This window comes from Chanodichthys erythropterus, chromosome 3 (assembly GCF_024489055.1).
Source record: "Chanodichthys erythropterus isolate Z2021 chromosome 3, ASM2448905v1, whole genome shotgun sequence".
Classification (NCBI taxonomy): domain Eukaryota; kingdom Metazoa; phylum Chordata; class Actinopteri; order Cypriniformes; family Xenocyprididae; genus Chanodichthys; species Chanodichthys erythropterus.
The window spans coordinates 17,964,829-17,982,300 of NC_090223.1; the positions used below are offsets into that span (position 1 = coordinate 17,964,829).

General features: G+C 34.4%; 1 protein-coding gene across 3 annotated transcripts in view; it reads right to left on the reverse strand.

The window, feature by feature from the left end:
- Positions 1-17,472, reverse strand: part of rbfox3b (RNA binding fox-1 homolog 3b) — a 228,621-nt gene that overhangs the window by 46,867 nt on the left and 164,282 nt on the right. For all 3 annotated transcript variants that reach the window (XM_067381224.1, XM_067381223.1, XM_067381225.1), the window contains one exon: positions 8,745-8,996. In XM_067381224.1, coding sequence (XP_067237325.1) covers positions 8,745-8,996 — 252 coding nt within the window. The remainder of the gene's footprint in view (positions 1-8,744; positions 8,997-17,472) is intronic.

The window sequence follows — 17,472 nt, forward strand, 5'->3', positions numbered from 1 at the left end:
CGTAAACAGCAAGTAAAGAAATCGCATGTGTACCTACTACTGTATATGCTGTTAATATGAATCAAACAACAAAAGAAAAACAGAAAATCACTTTTGTAGCTTTAATAAGAATGCATTTCTTCCTTGAATGCTGTTGTTAAATGCTTCGGTGAGGAGATAAACATGGCGGACTGTGTCCAGCTCACTCAGGGGAGGAGCTAAGCTAATAGGGCAGAGTCCATCAGCAGTCGTGGGCGGGGCCTAAGCAATTGCATAGAATCTGAAAACAGCTTATTCTGTGACACTGCTTATGATTTATGGGGATTAAAAAAGGAGTGGGTGGACTTTTAACCATTATGGTGTACATATTTACATTCAAACATCACGTAAAAGTGAATTTTGCAAAACAGGTCCCCTTTAATTTAAATAATAATAATAAAAAAATTTAATACATTTCTTCTTTTCTTTTGCATTACGGAAATGAGAACTGGGGGAATATGCTTAATGATCATGTAAATAATTTTAAGAATTCTTTTTCTTCAAGCAAAACATAATTTCTTATTTTTCCTTTTGATTTTGACCCGAACACATTCTTAACAAGTTTTGTGACAGTCACCTTGTAGTTTATGCAGAACACAGCCTGGCGTGAGCGTGGAATCATGCAGTGCGTGATTTATGATCACATGTATGTTCATGCAGACACATGCAGAACGTAATTCATTACACACTCTCTCGATGTGCTGTTCCACTGCAGGGAGGAGTGTGATACATCATTCTCATTTATCTCCCGGCATTAATCACCCCAGCATCATCATCATCATCATCATCATCACCGCCATAACGACCATGGGCTTTATTGTTGCCATTATCATAATCACTGTCCCTGCAGTAACGACGCTCGTTTGTGCTCTTTTATGGCTCTCGCCTGCGCACTGACACGCAGTGTTCTCACTGACAGCTGTCTGATTCAATCGCTCTCGGGCTCCAGGTGAAGACGGGGCCACCAACCCCGGCCTCCCCCACCCGCCCTCACTGCAGCCTGGGTAATGAGCGGACGCTCGCCCCTCGGGGGACCCGTGAGGGTAATGTCGGAGAATCTTCTTTCTTTCTTTCTTTCTTTCTTTCTTTCTTTCTTTCTTTCTTTCTTTCTTTCTTTCTTTCTTTCTTTCTTTCTTTCTTTCTTTCTTTCTTTCTTTCAAGTTGTTTTCTTAGTTGAAAGCATAAACCTGTTGCTGTGAATAAAAAAGCACAGAAACACTGATTTTAATTTCACTTTAACTTGAGATTGAATAATTGATTTTAAGAAATCATAAATTATAAAAATATTTATAAAGAATATTAAAACACATACTTTAGTTTATACAACTTTTTCTTTCTTTCTTTCATTCCTTCTCTTTTTCTTTTATTCATCCTTTTCTTTGTTTTGTTTGTTCATCCTTTCTTTCTTCCTTTATTTCTTTCATTTGTTCATCCTTTCTTCCTTCATTCTTTCTTTCTTCCTTTTTATCTTTTGTTCATTCATCCTTTCTTATTTTCTTTCTTGTTCGTTAATCCCCTTTTCATCCTTTCTTTCTTGTTCATCCTTTCTTTCTTCCTTTCATTTGTTCATTTTTTCCTTCATTCATCCCTTTTTCTTTTGTTTGTTCATCTTTTCTCCGTTTCATTTGTTTGTCCTTTCTTTTGTTCATTCGTCCTTTCTTTCATCCTTTATTTCTTTCGTTCCTTCATCTGTTCTTTTGTTCATTCATTTTTTTTATTTTCATCCTTTCTTCCTGACTTTCATTCATCCTTTCTTTTTCTTTCTTTCTTTCTTTCTTTCTTTCTTTCTTTCTTTCTTTCTTTCTTTCTTTCTTTCTTTCTTTCTTTCTTTCTCTTTGTTTATTTCCTTCTTTCTGTCTTTCTTGTTCTTTCTTTCTTTCTTTCTTTCTTTCTTTCTTTCTTTCTTTCTTTCTTTCTTTCTCTGTAATTTCTTTCTTTCCTTTGTTCATTCATCATTTCTTTCATTCATTCCTCCTCTTTCTTCCTATCATTCTTTCATTCATTCACTCTCTTTCTTTCTTTTTCTTTTTATTTCATTCATTATTTCGTTAGTTAGTTTGTTCTTTCTTTCGTTTGTCCTTTCTATTGATTTTTTTCCTTGTAAGCATAAACCTCAATAAATGTTCATTCATTCCTTCCTTTTTTTCTTGAGAATCACTTATCATCATGTTCAATGAAGCGCTTTTAATCAGACACACTCTTCATGAGAACAATAATCATTTATTATAAGGTTTAAGGACATGGCCATGAGCCTTTATCAGCCTCAGAAAGACTATAAGAGAGCGATCTGCAGAGCAGTGAGATATACACCGAACGAGATTAACTAGCGAGCGTGTCCACCTTTCTGCTACACTAAATTATTCATGCTACACCATGTTCATGCTCCTCTGAAGACATAAAGAAAACAGGCCAGGAGGAGAAGAGGAAGAAGAAATCCAAAAGACCATTACTGCACTACCAAACACGCTTCATCTTCAACACATTTGAGCTTTTCTTCTTATTCACACCTTAAAATGAATGCAAATGCCATCAACACAATACAAGAACTGCGCAAGGATTGGTGTTCACGCGGGCCGATGCACTGAATAAATTGTGTTGGTATTTAGTCACAGTAGCATCAATTAATGTCCCGACTGCATGAAGCAGGAATGATGCAAACAGACACGGCACTTATTTGGTGTCACTCTGTCTGTGAGCGAGAGATAGTAATACTGCGCGAGCGAAACATGACAGTGATTATGTCATTATAACAGCACAGAGTGTGACACATCGTTACAGTCGTGTCAAGCGGTCTCTCTCTGCTCATTATTTTGGACAGAGGAGCATGTACTCCCAAAACACGCCGTCTCACACTGTGGCTTCTTGCACAGGTTCCTCCATAGCTTAATAATCAGTGAATATTTTAGCAATGACTTATGGGAGATGAACCCCGTCCACTCCGGGACGTTCCAGGACACACAGGTTCATCGAATGATGTCAATAGATGTTTCTAGTGTGAACTGAATGAGATCTGACACTAGTTTCTTGTAATGGAATCACAATTCATTGTCTTTATGCAACTTCCTGGTCTTGTTGATTGAACAATTCATCAGTGTCTATTATTCCTAAGGGAAAAAAATACCTCAAATAGAATGCTTTTCTGTTTTTTTATAGAGGTATCTTATGTTTTGTTGGATGTATCTGCATTTCCTTCATAAAAATATAATAGCTTGCTAGGCCTCCAAAATGTCTGGTTTCATCAACTGCTCTTATTTTTCATCCTCCTGTCATGTAGAGACACTTTTTTACCAATTCTGCACCATAAATTAATCATGATACTGTACCTTCAAAAGTTTGGGGTCAGTAAGATTTTATTTTTTTTTTATTTTTTTGAAAGAAATTAATAATACCTTAATTTTTAACCTAATTAATACCAACCAAAAAACTGCAAGCCATTAAATAAACAGAAAAGCGAAAACATAACTGCTGTTAGTTTGAATTAAAGGAAGCAGATGTTTTTTTAAACAAATACATATACAAAGCGACTTAAAAATGAGGAGCAACACAAGCAATGTATAATTCAAAAGCAAAGCATTAGCAGTGCCGTTATAGTGAATCTCAGGAGTAAATCAGAGAAATACAAACACTAAGGCTGACATTCAACAGAACAGCAGGGGGAAAAAAAAGTTTTCTTCTCACTTGTTTCTTCTTCTTAAAAAAAAAAAAAACTGATAGTATAAGTGCTTCTTTTCATAAAAACAGTAGTTTAACTCTAGTTGAAAAACCTTATATTATATGTACACAACAAAACTGGTGTAGGATGTACTTTGAAAAAAAAATTCACTCAGAAATTGTCAGTAAATTTTTGCATCTTACAATTCTGTCTCTTTTAGAATTCTGAGTTTACATTATGTAATTCTATAAATATATATATTATTTTTAAATCTGCGTATATATCATGCAATTTTGGCCTTTTCCACTTGAGAATTCCAAGTTTACATCTTGCAATTCTGTCTCTTATTATAAATCCAAATTACATATTGCAATTCTCTTTTAGAATTCAAGTTTATTATGCAATGTTGACTTTTTCCACCCCAGAGAATTCTGAATTTACATCTCACAATTCTTTTTTTTTTTTTTAGAATTCTGAGTTTACATCATGCAATTTTGTCTTTTTTAAGAATTTTGAGTTTACATTCTGCAGTTCTATCTTTTTTTCCTCAAAATTCTGAGGTTACATTTTTCAATTCTGTCCTTTTCTCAGAATCGCAATTCCTTTTTTCTCCACAGAAAAAACAATTTTCTTTCCCAGAATTGTGAGTTTAAATCTCGCAATTATGAGTTTATATCTCACAATTCAATTCTGAGTTCATATCTCACAATTCAATTCTGAGTTTATATCTCACAATTCAATTCTGAGGTCATATCTCACAATTTAATTCTGAGTTTATATCTCACAATTCAATTCTGAGTTCATATCTCACAATTCAATTCTGAGTTTATATCTCGCAATTCAATTCTGAGGTCATATCTCACAATTTAATTCTGAGTTTATATCTCACAATTCAATTCTGAGTTCATATCTCACAATTCAATTCTGAGTTTATATCTCGCAATTCAATTCTGAGGTCATATCTCACAATTTAATTCTGAGTTTATATCTCACCATTCAATTCTGAGTTCATATCTCACAATTCAATTCTGAGTTTATATCTCGCAATTCAATTCTGAGGTCATATCTCACCATTCAATTCTGAGTTCATATCTCACAATTCAATTCTGAGGTCATATCTCGCAATTCAATTCTGAGTTTATATCTCACAATTCAATTCTGAGTTCATATCTCGCAATTCAATTCTGAGTTTATATCTCACAATTCAATTCTGAGGTCATATCTCGCAATTCAATTCTGAGTTTATATCTCACAATTCAATTCTGAGTTCATATCTCGCAATTCAATTCTGAGTTTATATCTCACAATTAAATTCTGAGTTCATATCTCGCAATTCAATTCTGAGTTCATATCTCGCAATTCAATTCTGAGTTTATATCTCGCAATTCAATTCTGAGTTTATATCTCACAATTCAATTATGAGTTTATATCTCACAATTCAATTATGAGTTTATATCTCGCAATTCAATTCTGAGTTTATATCTCACAATTCAATTTTGAGTTTATATCTCGCAATTCAATTCTAAGTTCATATCTCGCAATTCAATTCTGAGTTTATATCTCGCAATTCAATTCTGAGTTTATATCTCGCAATTCAATTCTGAGTTCATATCTCGCAATTCAATTCTGAGTATATATCTAGCAATTCAATTCTGAGTTTATATCTCGCAATTCAATTCTGAGTTCATATCTCGCAATTCAATTCTGAGTTTATATCTAGCAATTCAATTCTGAGTATATATCTAGCAATTCAATTCTGAGTTTATATCTCACAATTCAATTCTGAGTTTATATCTCACAATTCAATTCTGAGTTCATATCTCGCAATTCAATTCTGAGTTTATATCTCGCAATTCAATTCTGAGTTTATATCTCACAATTCAATTCTGAGTTTATATCTCGCAATTCAATTCTGAGTTTATATCTCACAATTCAATTCTGAGTTTATATCTCGCAATTCAATTCTGAGTTTATATCTCACAATTCAATTCTGAGTTCATATCTCGCAATTCAATTCTGAGTTCATATCTCGCAATTCAATTCTGAGTTTATATCTCACAATTCAATTCTGAGGTCATATCTCGCAATTCAATTCTGAGTTTATATCTCACAATTCAATTCTGAGTTCATATCTCGCAATTCATTTCTGAGTTTATATCTCACAATTCAATTCTGAGGTCATATCTCGCAATTCAATTCTGAGTTTATATCTCACAATTCAATTCTGAGTTCATATCTCGCAATTCATTTCTGAGTTTATATCTCGCAATTCAATTCTGAGTTCATATCTCGCAATTCAATTCTGAGTTCATATCTCGCAATTCAATTCTGAGTTTATATCTCGCAATTCAATTCTGAGTTTATATCTCACAATTCAATTATGAGTTTATATCTCACAATTCAATTATGAGTTTATATCTCGCAATTCAATTCTGAGTTTATATCTCACAATTCAATTTTGAGTTTATATCTCGCAATTCAATTCTGAGTTCATATCTCGCAATTCAATTCTGAGTTTATATCTCGCAATTCAATTCTGAGTTTATATCTCGCAATTCAATTCTGAGTTTATATCTCGCAATTCAATTCTGAGTTCATATCTCGCAATTCAATTCTGAGTATATATCTAGCAATTCAATTCTGAGTTTATATCTCGCAATTCAATTCTGAGTTCATATCTCGCAATTCAATTCTGAGTTTATATCTAGCAATTCAATTCTGAGTATATATCTAGCAATTCAATTCTGAGTTTATATCTCACAATTCAATTCTGAGTTTATATCTCACAATTCAATTCTGAGTTCATATCTAGCAATTCAATTCTGAGTTTATATCTCACAATTCAATTCTGAGTTTATATCTCGCAATTCAATTCTGAGTTTATATCTCACAATTCAATTCTGAGTTTATATCTCACAATTCAATTCTGAGTTCATATCTCGCAATTCAATTCTGAGTTTATATCTCGCAATTCAATTCTGAGTTTATATCTCGCAATTCAATTCTGAGTATATATCTAGCAATTATAACTTTTTCCTCAGAATTTTGAGTTTATATCTCGCAATTCAATTCTGAGTTTATATCTCACAATCAGGGCCGCATTAAGACTACAAGGGGCCCCTGGGCTTTACCTCTTGAGGGGGCCCTGATCCACCAGAACTATTACCTACATTCACTCAATCTTCTTAAATCACAAAGTGAAAGTTATCAGCCTTTTATTTTGCATGAATAAATGCCATTACCAAAACATCCAAATCTATAGGTCTGTTATAAAATATAAATATCATTGCATGAACTACATATTGCCACATAGTCTGAACTTTTTTTACAGGCTACTCAATTCGAAGGCTGCATCCTCCAGAGGTTGCATTTGAAGACTTTAAAAAATGAATGTGATTTTAACAGTAAAATATTGAAAAACGCTACAGAAAAAAAAATTGTAAATAGGTTAACAGTAAGTTCCCGTATTATAACTAAAAACTGTAAAAGCTCTTACCAGATATTTATGCAATTTTCACAGTAAAATACTGTAAATTTTACAACTTTTATAAGTAAAAGAGACAAAATCAATGTATAATTTACAGTCAAAATCTGTAAACTCATGTTCCCACAATTTCGTGTGTGACACTCCACATTTGAAAGTATTTTGTTTAAATAATCATGTTTCTTAATAGTTTTTGTTATCAATTATGTACATTAGGGTTTTAAGTTACATCTTCTGTTGTTTAATGAAAGTTTATTGCATTATTTAAGTGTTGTGGGTTACCATAATGGTGTTTTGCGTTTGCGTGAATGACAATTTGCACCTTCTTTATATTAGTATATACTTCAGCTCTTGGAAAAGCTACTTGTGATGAACTCTGATTCTTCATGTGGCTTTCTCTTTTACCACCTGCATTATTATGGTGGTTGTCAGTATATGGTAAAGGTACAAAACAGATTTTAGTAGTAGTGTGCATTTTTGGATTTACTAGTTTACATGCAAATTTTGCATGTAAACATAAATTATACTGTAAAATGTACAATTTGATCTGTAAATGAGTGTCCATTTTTTCTGTATTTTTTACAAAATTATTCTGGCAACAACAGCTGGCAAAATTATTTTGTAAAGACTACAGATTTTTTTTTTTTCTTTTACAGTGTACCTCATTGAGGCGGCTCATTTAAGAAAAAAAACAACCATTGGATTACAAAGTAAGAAAGAAAATACAGCATTTTGCACCTCACGAGGAATAACAATCAATTTTATTTTGGTTACTTTTCTTAAATAAGACATCCTTAATGATGTATGCAGCCTTCAAATGCGAGCTCCAGAGGACGTAGCCTCTGAAATGAGATGCAGATTTGAACGGTAACAAAGGCGTCAGTTTTACCGTATCAATTATTGTGAGTCCCGGTCTTTTAGAAGTGCATGCAAAGTGGATTTGCTTTCACACTGTAAAGATGTCATGTCAACATGTTAAGCCCAGGTAAGCCCATGCATTAATGCGGCCCAGCTCACAATTCAATTCTGAGACTATATCTTGAAATTCAATTGTGAGTTTATCTCTCACAATTCTAACTTTTTTCTCAGAATTGTGAGTTTATATCTTGCAATTTTACTGTTTCAGAATTTTTCAGAATTGAGTGAAAAAAAAAAGTTTGAATCTTCTTGTTTACGCTTTTCTTGCTATATAGTTCCAAGTTTATATCTTGCAATACTGAGTTCATATCTTACAATTCTAAGTTTATTGTGAGATATAAACTCAGAATTGTCTGAACTGTGAGATATAATTGTGAAAACAAAAGTTCTGAGAATTGTTCATTTTTATCTCGCAGTTCTAAGTTCATGTCCTGCAATTCTGATTTTATTTTTCAGAATTGAGAGAAAAATGTCTGGAAATGTCTTGTCTGGACTTTTCTTCTCAGACTTGCAAGTTTATATCTCAAAATTCAGAGTTTATATCCCACAGTTCTGTCTTTTTTTTTTCTCGGAATTTCGAGATAAAAGTCTAAATTGTGATATAAAAGTCTTTTTTTTTCATTTTAGAAACAAGCTTCCATAGAAACGGCACTGTCTGTGTGTTTAACGCACCGTTGCTGTGTTGGTTCCGGTGCTGATGGCTGGCGTGTTGCTGTCGGCGTTGGCCAGATCGCTGTGAGTCTGTGCCGGCGTGTAGAGCGTCAAGCCGTGATCCGGGACTCGGTTCTGTCCTGCGTAGTCTTGCGTGGGAAGAGCGTGTGTCGCACTGAACTCTGCAGGGATGCCGTTCTGCGCGGGATGCGCGTACTGCGGGGTGTACGTCTGGGCCATCGCGTCCGCCGGATTGGTGGCCTCCTGATTACCCTGGAAACATGAATGCAAATGAAAGCATACATTAAACCCCTGCGGCCTTTGCATATAGGGCCATATGTTCAAACTGAACAATGCAATGCATGTCTGAGGTGTTTTTATCCTTCCAAACGTGCCTCTGATAGGCCGATCAGGGAATACGGCTGCCCTGCACTTTAAATAGGCCACGAAAACAACGATCACATCTCACGGATGATTACAGACATGCTTGATCATTACTAATGAACAGACTTTGTGTTGTAGAAGCTGCTCGGAGGACTAGAGGCCACTGGGATTTTCAACAGTGCAGAATAAAGGAAATCAGTCTCCTTACGATGTTTTGACTGAGAGCTTTGATTTTCCTGACAGGTTACTAATGTTAACAGCGGTCGACGCTTAGACATGCTTTAACACGTCTTCACATAAACACTTTCTGCTCAGTGCTGTTGAAGACAAGTTGTTTGTCAATCTACAAGCTTCCCTATGAACCCTGCTGTTTTGTATTTAATATGTACATTTCTAAGGCCTCGAAACGATCGACTTTGCTGAAAAACCTGTTGTACACAATCTACTACATGCCTTCTGTCATCTGATTGATATGTTTTTAGCAAATTAAAGCCTTTTAGTATAATTATAAAAATGTCCTCCTTCAGCTTGTGGTTCATATGTCTTGTAGCTGTGAAAACTTTACTGATTTGTATAAAGTTAACATATGAATAACCTTTATATTGTTAGCAATATTTCAAGATGAACACTAACTGGACTGAATCAACTTAAGTACTCTTGATTATCCATAAATCTCTCTCTCTCTCTTTTTTTTTTTTGCATTTCTTTCATAAAAATATAATAGCTTGCTACGCCTCTTTCATCAACTGCTCTTGTTAAAATATTTCAAATATGACTATCAGGCTTTTGATGAGTGTTTATTACTTCATCTCTCAATAACCATTGTATTGCATTACATTATACGTTTCAAAACTACAGAGCTTTTATAAAACTAAACATTGACTGATATTTAAGCATATCTGCTTTTCTGTAAAAAAAGATGTAATTGATTAACATTACAAGCTTTCAGAACAGCCATGTAAATATCAACACCTGAACCAAATTGCATATTTTTGCACAGTTTAGGCATTTTTTTCTCTCCATATTCTCACTGTATCATACCATAGACGCCATAAAAGCCTGATGTATAATATGATAGTCAACAAAATATGCAAACTTTTATTCCATAAAATGTAGTTTTTGTGTGTGTACAACTGTTCAGAACTGTGCTAGCCAACTATGTGTCAATCATCATTTTTGAGTTAGGCTCAAAAGTATCTAAAATTGTCACTACCGAAACAGTCACGACCGAAACATGTCATCATTGTTTTTGGTAGTGACAAAAGGGAACACAATCATTTATTTGGGGGAAATAAACACAATTTTAGTACAGTTATGTAAATCATTAGTACTTTAAAATGTTTTAGTATGCGAGTTAAAATTCTGTATTGTGATGTTCGCTATCAACACATTACTGTCACTACCGAAAATGTGCATTCATGACCGAAACACGGGACGTTTTGTCACAAATAAAGTATATTGAATTTTCAACTAAGATGTTATGATAGTGTTTGGTTCAATGTTTATTCAAACTAATGAATCCGTCACTTTGAAATCAGTATGATAAACTTTATGCCTTTTACAAAGAAAGATTAGATTCAAAATACAACAAATCTCAGAAATTACACTTGAAATATTGTTAAAATTGTAATTGTCATTGATTTACCTTTGAAAACCTTTTTAAAAAGTAGCAAAAAAAAAGGAAAAAAAAAAAAGTATAGGTAAGGTAGATGTAAACAAAATCTTAATAGGTCAATGTAATCTTTCTTATTAAATTATTTATGATTGTGTTTCGGTAGTGACAAATTTGGGGAGAGAAAAAATATTCCAAAACCTTCTGAAAATACAATATGACAAGTAACTGCTCAATTACTAGTAATGCGTACCTTGGATATTATACATGCATACATACAAAATTTGTGGAAAAATAATTTAAAAAAAAGACGTTTCCAACTCTGACTTTGAACCAATTCTGCAGAATGATGGCCCATATATACACATATATAATTCCAAGATATAGATCACTGTGTTCCATGGCACAATTTCACTGGAAATAAGACTTATGGGTAATAATAAATAAATAAACATCTGTATTAAACAGATAAAGCAAAAGGAATCTCTGAACGCAGGAGGAAGATAAATGCACTGGATTTTCCAACGTTGCCTGTTCTGGTTGTGGTCATTTTGTGTTCATCTCAGCTGTTGTTCCTGCACATCTTTTCCTGAAGTCTTAATGAGCAGAGAACCGTCAGCCGCTGTAAATGAGTGGGAATTAAATCTACACAGAGAGTTTCTGAACAAACCGCAGGTCCCAATTAAAGCCGAGCATCTACGGCTGATACAGGACGACTGTACGGTGAGATCAGCGCATAGTCGCTTTTTCCTGTTTGTTCTGTGTAACTACCAGGGTCAGAAACTAGAGCAAAATCCACCAAAATTGACACGAATACCCATGCATTTAAAATGTGGGGGCAAAAAATGCCACTTAATGTCACGTAATGTTTTATCTGTTATCAAAATTTGATATACTTCATTATATTATATACTAGACCTTTAAATGTCATCATTAAGGTAAATAGTTTATATTAAAACTGATGACATTAAAAAAAAAAAAAAAGAAGTCCTCTCTCCATCTCTCTCCTCAGCTGCCTCTCGTTACCCAGTTTGACTCTTACATTAAATATTCCTACAAAAACCATACAATAAATCTTTTTCTGTGCCTTGCTGAGTTTGCGTTTCTGCTGCTGCGTGATTCTGATCCCAGATCAGTTCAGAGCAGCTCTCTAACGTACAGTCAGTACCATTAAACCATGAAATCTACTCTGCTCTGATTGGTCAGATGACAGCACAACAGTTTTCATCATTGATAATAATCAGAAATGTTTCTTGAGCATCAAATCATCATATTAGAATGATTTCTGAAGGATCATGTGACTCTGAAGACTGGAGTAATGATGCTGAAAATTCAGCTTTGATCACAGGAATAAATTACATTTTAACATATATTCACATATATAAAAAAAGTCATGTTAATTTGTAATAATATTTCACACTATGACTGTTCTTTATTGTATTATCGATCAAATAAATGCAGCCTTGGTGAGCAGACGACACTTTATAAAAAATGTTTAAACGGTACTGCATATTGTATCTTTTATAACAAATATATAAAACATAAAATTATTATAAACTAAAGATTATAAATATTATAAAATACTCTGCAGTATGCAAGTATTCAAATCCCAAAAGCACACAAACTCAACTTACTGTACCAACCCGCAAACACAATCTAGTGCACTTAACACCTCTGATAACACACTTTCATGACGCAACACAAAACACGGTACAAAGCAGCGTTGAGTTTCAAAGCAGCGCAGCAGTGAAACACACACACACACACACACACACACACATGGGCTCTTTAAAAAGGGCAGCGCTCCGAGTCACACGGGGAGAAGAAGGAGCTTATTAGCAAAACACAAAGCCACGCTTGCTGCCGTCTGATCTCTGCTGCCGCTCTGAAGTGTGTGACAAACACATTTTCTGGGGGCAGATGAACCAGACGAGAAAAAAGAGGCTGGTAAATCAGAGGAGACGCCAGCGTCCTGGAGAGACCTTTAAACCCTCAGAGTCCAGCGCCGATGCCCTCGCATCCCACACAATCACACAGACACATGCGCTAATTACTGCTCACACGCCTTCAGAGAGACAGAAGAGAGCCGCCAGGATGGGCCGAAGTCTCGTACACCTCTCAAATATGATAGATATATTTTCAATTATTCATGACCTGAAAAGGGTGCATTCTTCTATACTGTTAATACATCACATTATGAGCTCATTAACATATGACCGCCCACATTTACATTATCACTATTCAGAAACTCAACCCTTCCTGGTGGAAACTAGCTAAGTACAAATGAAGTACAATATCTTTGAAAAGTTTGGGGTTGGTATGATTTTTTTATGTCTCTTCACCAAGGCTGCACTTATTCGATTAAAAATACAGGAAAAACAGTAATATTGTAAAAATATTATTACAAATTTAAAATAAGTGTTTTCTATGGAAGCTTGTTTCCACCACTAAATAAAATAAATAAATAAATAATGACTTTATATCTCTCAATTCTGACTTTATAACTCGCAATTCTGACTTTATAATTTGCAATTCTGATTTTATAACTCAATTTTGACTTTATAACTTACAATACTGACTTTTTAAAACTCGCAATTCTGACTTTTTAAAACTCACAATTCTGACTTTATAACTCACAATTCTGACTTTAAAACTTGCAATTCTGACTTTATGACACAATTCTGACTTTATATCTCTCAATTCTGACTTTATAACTCACAATTCTGACTTTATATCTCTCAATTCTGACTTTATATCTCTCAATTCTGACTTTATATCTCTCAATTCTGACTTTATAACTCACAATTCTGACTTTATATCTCTCAATTCTGACTTTATATCACACAATTCTGATTTTATAACTCGCAATTCTGACTTTATATCTCACAATTCTGACTTTATAACTCACAATTCTGACTTTATATCTCTCAATTCTGACTTTATATCTCACAATTCTGATTTTAAAACTCGCAATTCTGACTTTATAACAATTCTGACTTTATAACAATTCTGACTTTATAACAATTCTGACTTTATAACAATTCTGACTTTATATCTCACAATTCTGATTTTATATCTCACAATTCTGATTTTATAACTCACAATTCTGACTTTTTAAAACTCGCAATTCTGACTTTATGACACAATTCTGACTTTATAACTCAATTCTTACTTTATATCTCTCAATTCTGATTTTATAACTCACAATTCTGATTTTAAAACTCGCAATTCTGATTTTAAAACTCGCAATTCTGACTTTATATCTCTCAATTCTGACTTTATAACTCACAATTCTGATTTTATAACTCACAATTCTGACTTTATATCACACAATTCTGACTTTATAACTTGCAATTCTGACTTTATAACTCAATTCTTACTTTATATCTCTCAATTCTGATTTTATAACTCACAATTCTGATTTTATAACTCACAATTCTGACTTTATAACAATTCTGACTTTATATCTCACAATTCTGATTTTATAACTCGCAATTCTGATTTTAAAACTCGCAATTCTGACTTTAAAACTCGCAATTCTGATTTTATAACTCAATTCTGAATTTATAACTTACAATTCTGACTTTATATCTCGCAATTGTGAGAAAAAGTTGCAATTACCTTTTTTTTATTTAATGGTGGAAACAAGCTTTCATAGTTTTCTGTGTGAATATGTGTTAAAATGTATTGTAAAATGTAATGTCATTTCAGCATCATTACTCCAGTTTTCATTAATTATTATTATCAACAGTTGTGTTGCTTCATATTTTTTGTAGGAACCATGATCAATGGAAAGTTTTTATTAAACTTCTTATTATTTTATTTCATTTCAGCATTTATTTGTAACATTATAAATGTCTTCACTGTCACTTTTGACCAATTTAATGCATCCTGAAAATTAATTTCTCTAAAAACAAAATGCATAAAAAGTTACATAAAGTATGTCTGGAAGGTACCGTAACTACATGAGGCCAGAGAGAGTGGAAAATGAACATGTAAAACTAACTGTACGCGGTCAGGAAGCAGGAACCACAGACCTGATCATTAGCACCCGAGAGTCCACTAAAATAACCCACCACCAACAAGCAGCACAACACTAGCACAGTCGCAGTGTGCACAGATCCTCCTGATGTGGAAGGATTCCCCCTCATTCCCTCCAATTACAGCACAACAACAGGAAGAAAGAGCGGCAGAGGGGCGGCAGGCCAATTTACAGCAGGTCTGTCCATCGGGTGCCGGTTATTAGTCTTCATTCTGTGCGGTTGAAAGCTCCGCTGTGTCGTTTTTACACCTCATTTGTGAGGGAATAAATTTGGCAAAACAAACAGCATGTCTGTCCTCAGTCTTGACGGTTTCACAATCTCTCTGCTCTATTTGACCTCAGATAGTGACTTATACACTCTTAAAAATAAAAGGTTTTTTGCAATGATGAAGAACCATTTTTGGTTCCCCAAAGAGCCTTTCAGTTAGGGCTGGGCGATTTTTCCAATGTTTTCGATTAATCCAAATTGAATGTTTTGCCTCGATTTTATTATTTTTTAAATCGAGAAATCGCATTTTTGAATAAAAAAGTTAGCAAACGTTACCATTAGACATATCGACAATACAGCAATGATAACTGTCAAGAGAAGAAAATGATCTGACCACATGATGGCGCTCCTGATTAACTGCTCTCATGTGACGTAGAACACGTCGCTAGTCTTAAGCGGCTGTTCACTCAGAAATGCGTCATTGTGTTGAAAAAAAAAATCACATGCGGACAGTGGAATGGGAAAAACATTGATTTTTTTTTTTTTTTTTTAAAGTTATTAGACGGAAGTTGAACTTTTTTAACTTGAACACCACATTTTAGAACGCCGAATTCTGACTGTAATCAATCTACTTGGGAGGAATGGTGATAACTATTCGTTTTTTTTTTGTTTGTTTGTTTGTTTGTTTTTTACCCTATTCACCTGGGGTGCCTTAAAAAATGAATGTGGATGCAGCTCAGATCATTTAATGAGAAATGCTGTGTTTATACTGATCACTGACTTTTAATCACAGACTTTGGTATCTTGGCAAATCTGAGCTCAGTTTGAGACATTATTAAGATCTTGTGACTCGCATGTGAGATATTTTCTCAGGAGAAACATCTTAAAAGCATGAGACTTTCACCATTTGCTGTCCATTCAATCTCAAGACAGAATCTAGGATAGAAATGTAGGATAGAGTGTATAGAAAGTTTGAATAGTTTCAGTTCTAGTTAATTATAACACTGTTTTGCACAAGCAAACACCTCTCATGTTCTTCAAAAGATGTAAAATCAATGTGTTATTGATAATTCTCTGTTTTCTACATTAAACAGCTGTGCATCACACAAACAAAAAAGAGAGAAAGCTATATGTTCTCACACTGAGATGAAGTCTTAATGTGTATGTGTGTGTTTTGGGACTCAGGAGCGCCGCAGTAATCATCTACAACAGGCATCCGCAGCCCGTTCGTCCTCCGAGACTGAAGCTGAAAGTGTCTTAATAAAGCAAAAAGACAGAAGATCATTTTAAACTCTTATGACACACGGTGAGGCCTCCTGCGACTCTCACAGGACCACACAAAATCCACACAACACACTCACGGCGCTAATAAACACCGCAGCACATCCCGCTCATGGTCTCAGACTGAGAGAGACCTGCTGCACTGAACCCACATACACCAAATATAGACTTAAACTCAATGAAAAATGACAGTTATTAGCAAATAGACCAGGCCAGAACATCTAAGGACATCTGAAAACCACCAAAAGTAAACATAAGTGCATAGTATATAGCACTGAAAGTGAGTGTGCTGTATGTATGCAGATAAAACGTTATATAATGAGGTGGGTGATAATAGCTACATTTTGCAAGGAAATAAACAAAAATGAGACCGTTGAGATTTGCTGTATAGTACATATGTACAGTAAATCTCTCCTCAGAAGAGTTTCCTCTGGTTCAGATGGAGGATGATGTTTCCCTGAGGCGCTCAGAGAGAGAGAGAGATGAAGATATGAAGGATATAAAAGCGTTAATGATGCATGATCCTCATCTTGTTAATGGGACGGTTATTAAGAGTAATTATCTCTGATAGAAGAAAGATCTTTCCTGAGAGCTTGTGAAAATCTGTCTGGATGATCTGCCTGATCCCCTCGTTTATAGCGTCTCATTCACTAGAAGCTGGATTTACAAAACATTTTGAAGATTCAAATTCTTCTGTACATCTTGTTTTCTAAAAAGTTATGAATGTTTTGTATTCCTGAAAATACTTTGGGCCCTATTTTAATGATCTAAGGGCATGGTCTGAAGTGCATGGTGCAGGTGCACTTGGGACGTGTCCAAATCCACTTTTGCTGGTTTAAGGACGGGGAAAATGGTCGGCACGTCAGGTGCATGGCCCAAAAGGGTTGTCCCTATTCTCTTAATGAGTAATAGGTGTGTTTTGAGCATAACATGCAATATACTGATCAGAGTATCATCTCCCATTCCCTTTAAAAGCCGGTTGCACTCGTGCCATGGCGGATTCGCTGTTTACATGGTGGAATATTACTATACACATATTACTAACGCACCCTTTAAGTAGCAAAAGGGAAAAAAAGTAATATTCCTCCATGTAAATACCGAATCTGCCATGGCGCATTTCAGTTGCCTCAAAATAGCAAGACGCCAACAATGTGCCCAAACACACCTTTCAGACCAGCACGCCCAAGGACGCACAAATGCATTTGCTATTTAAACAATGTGG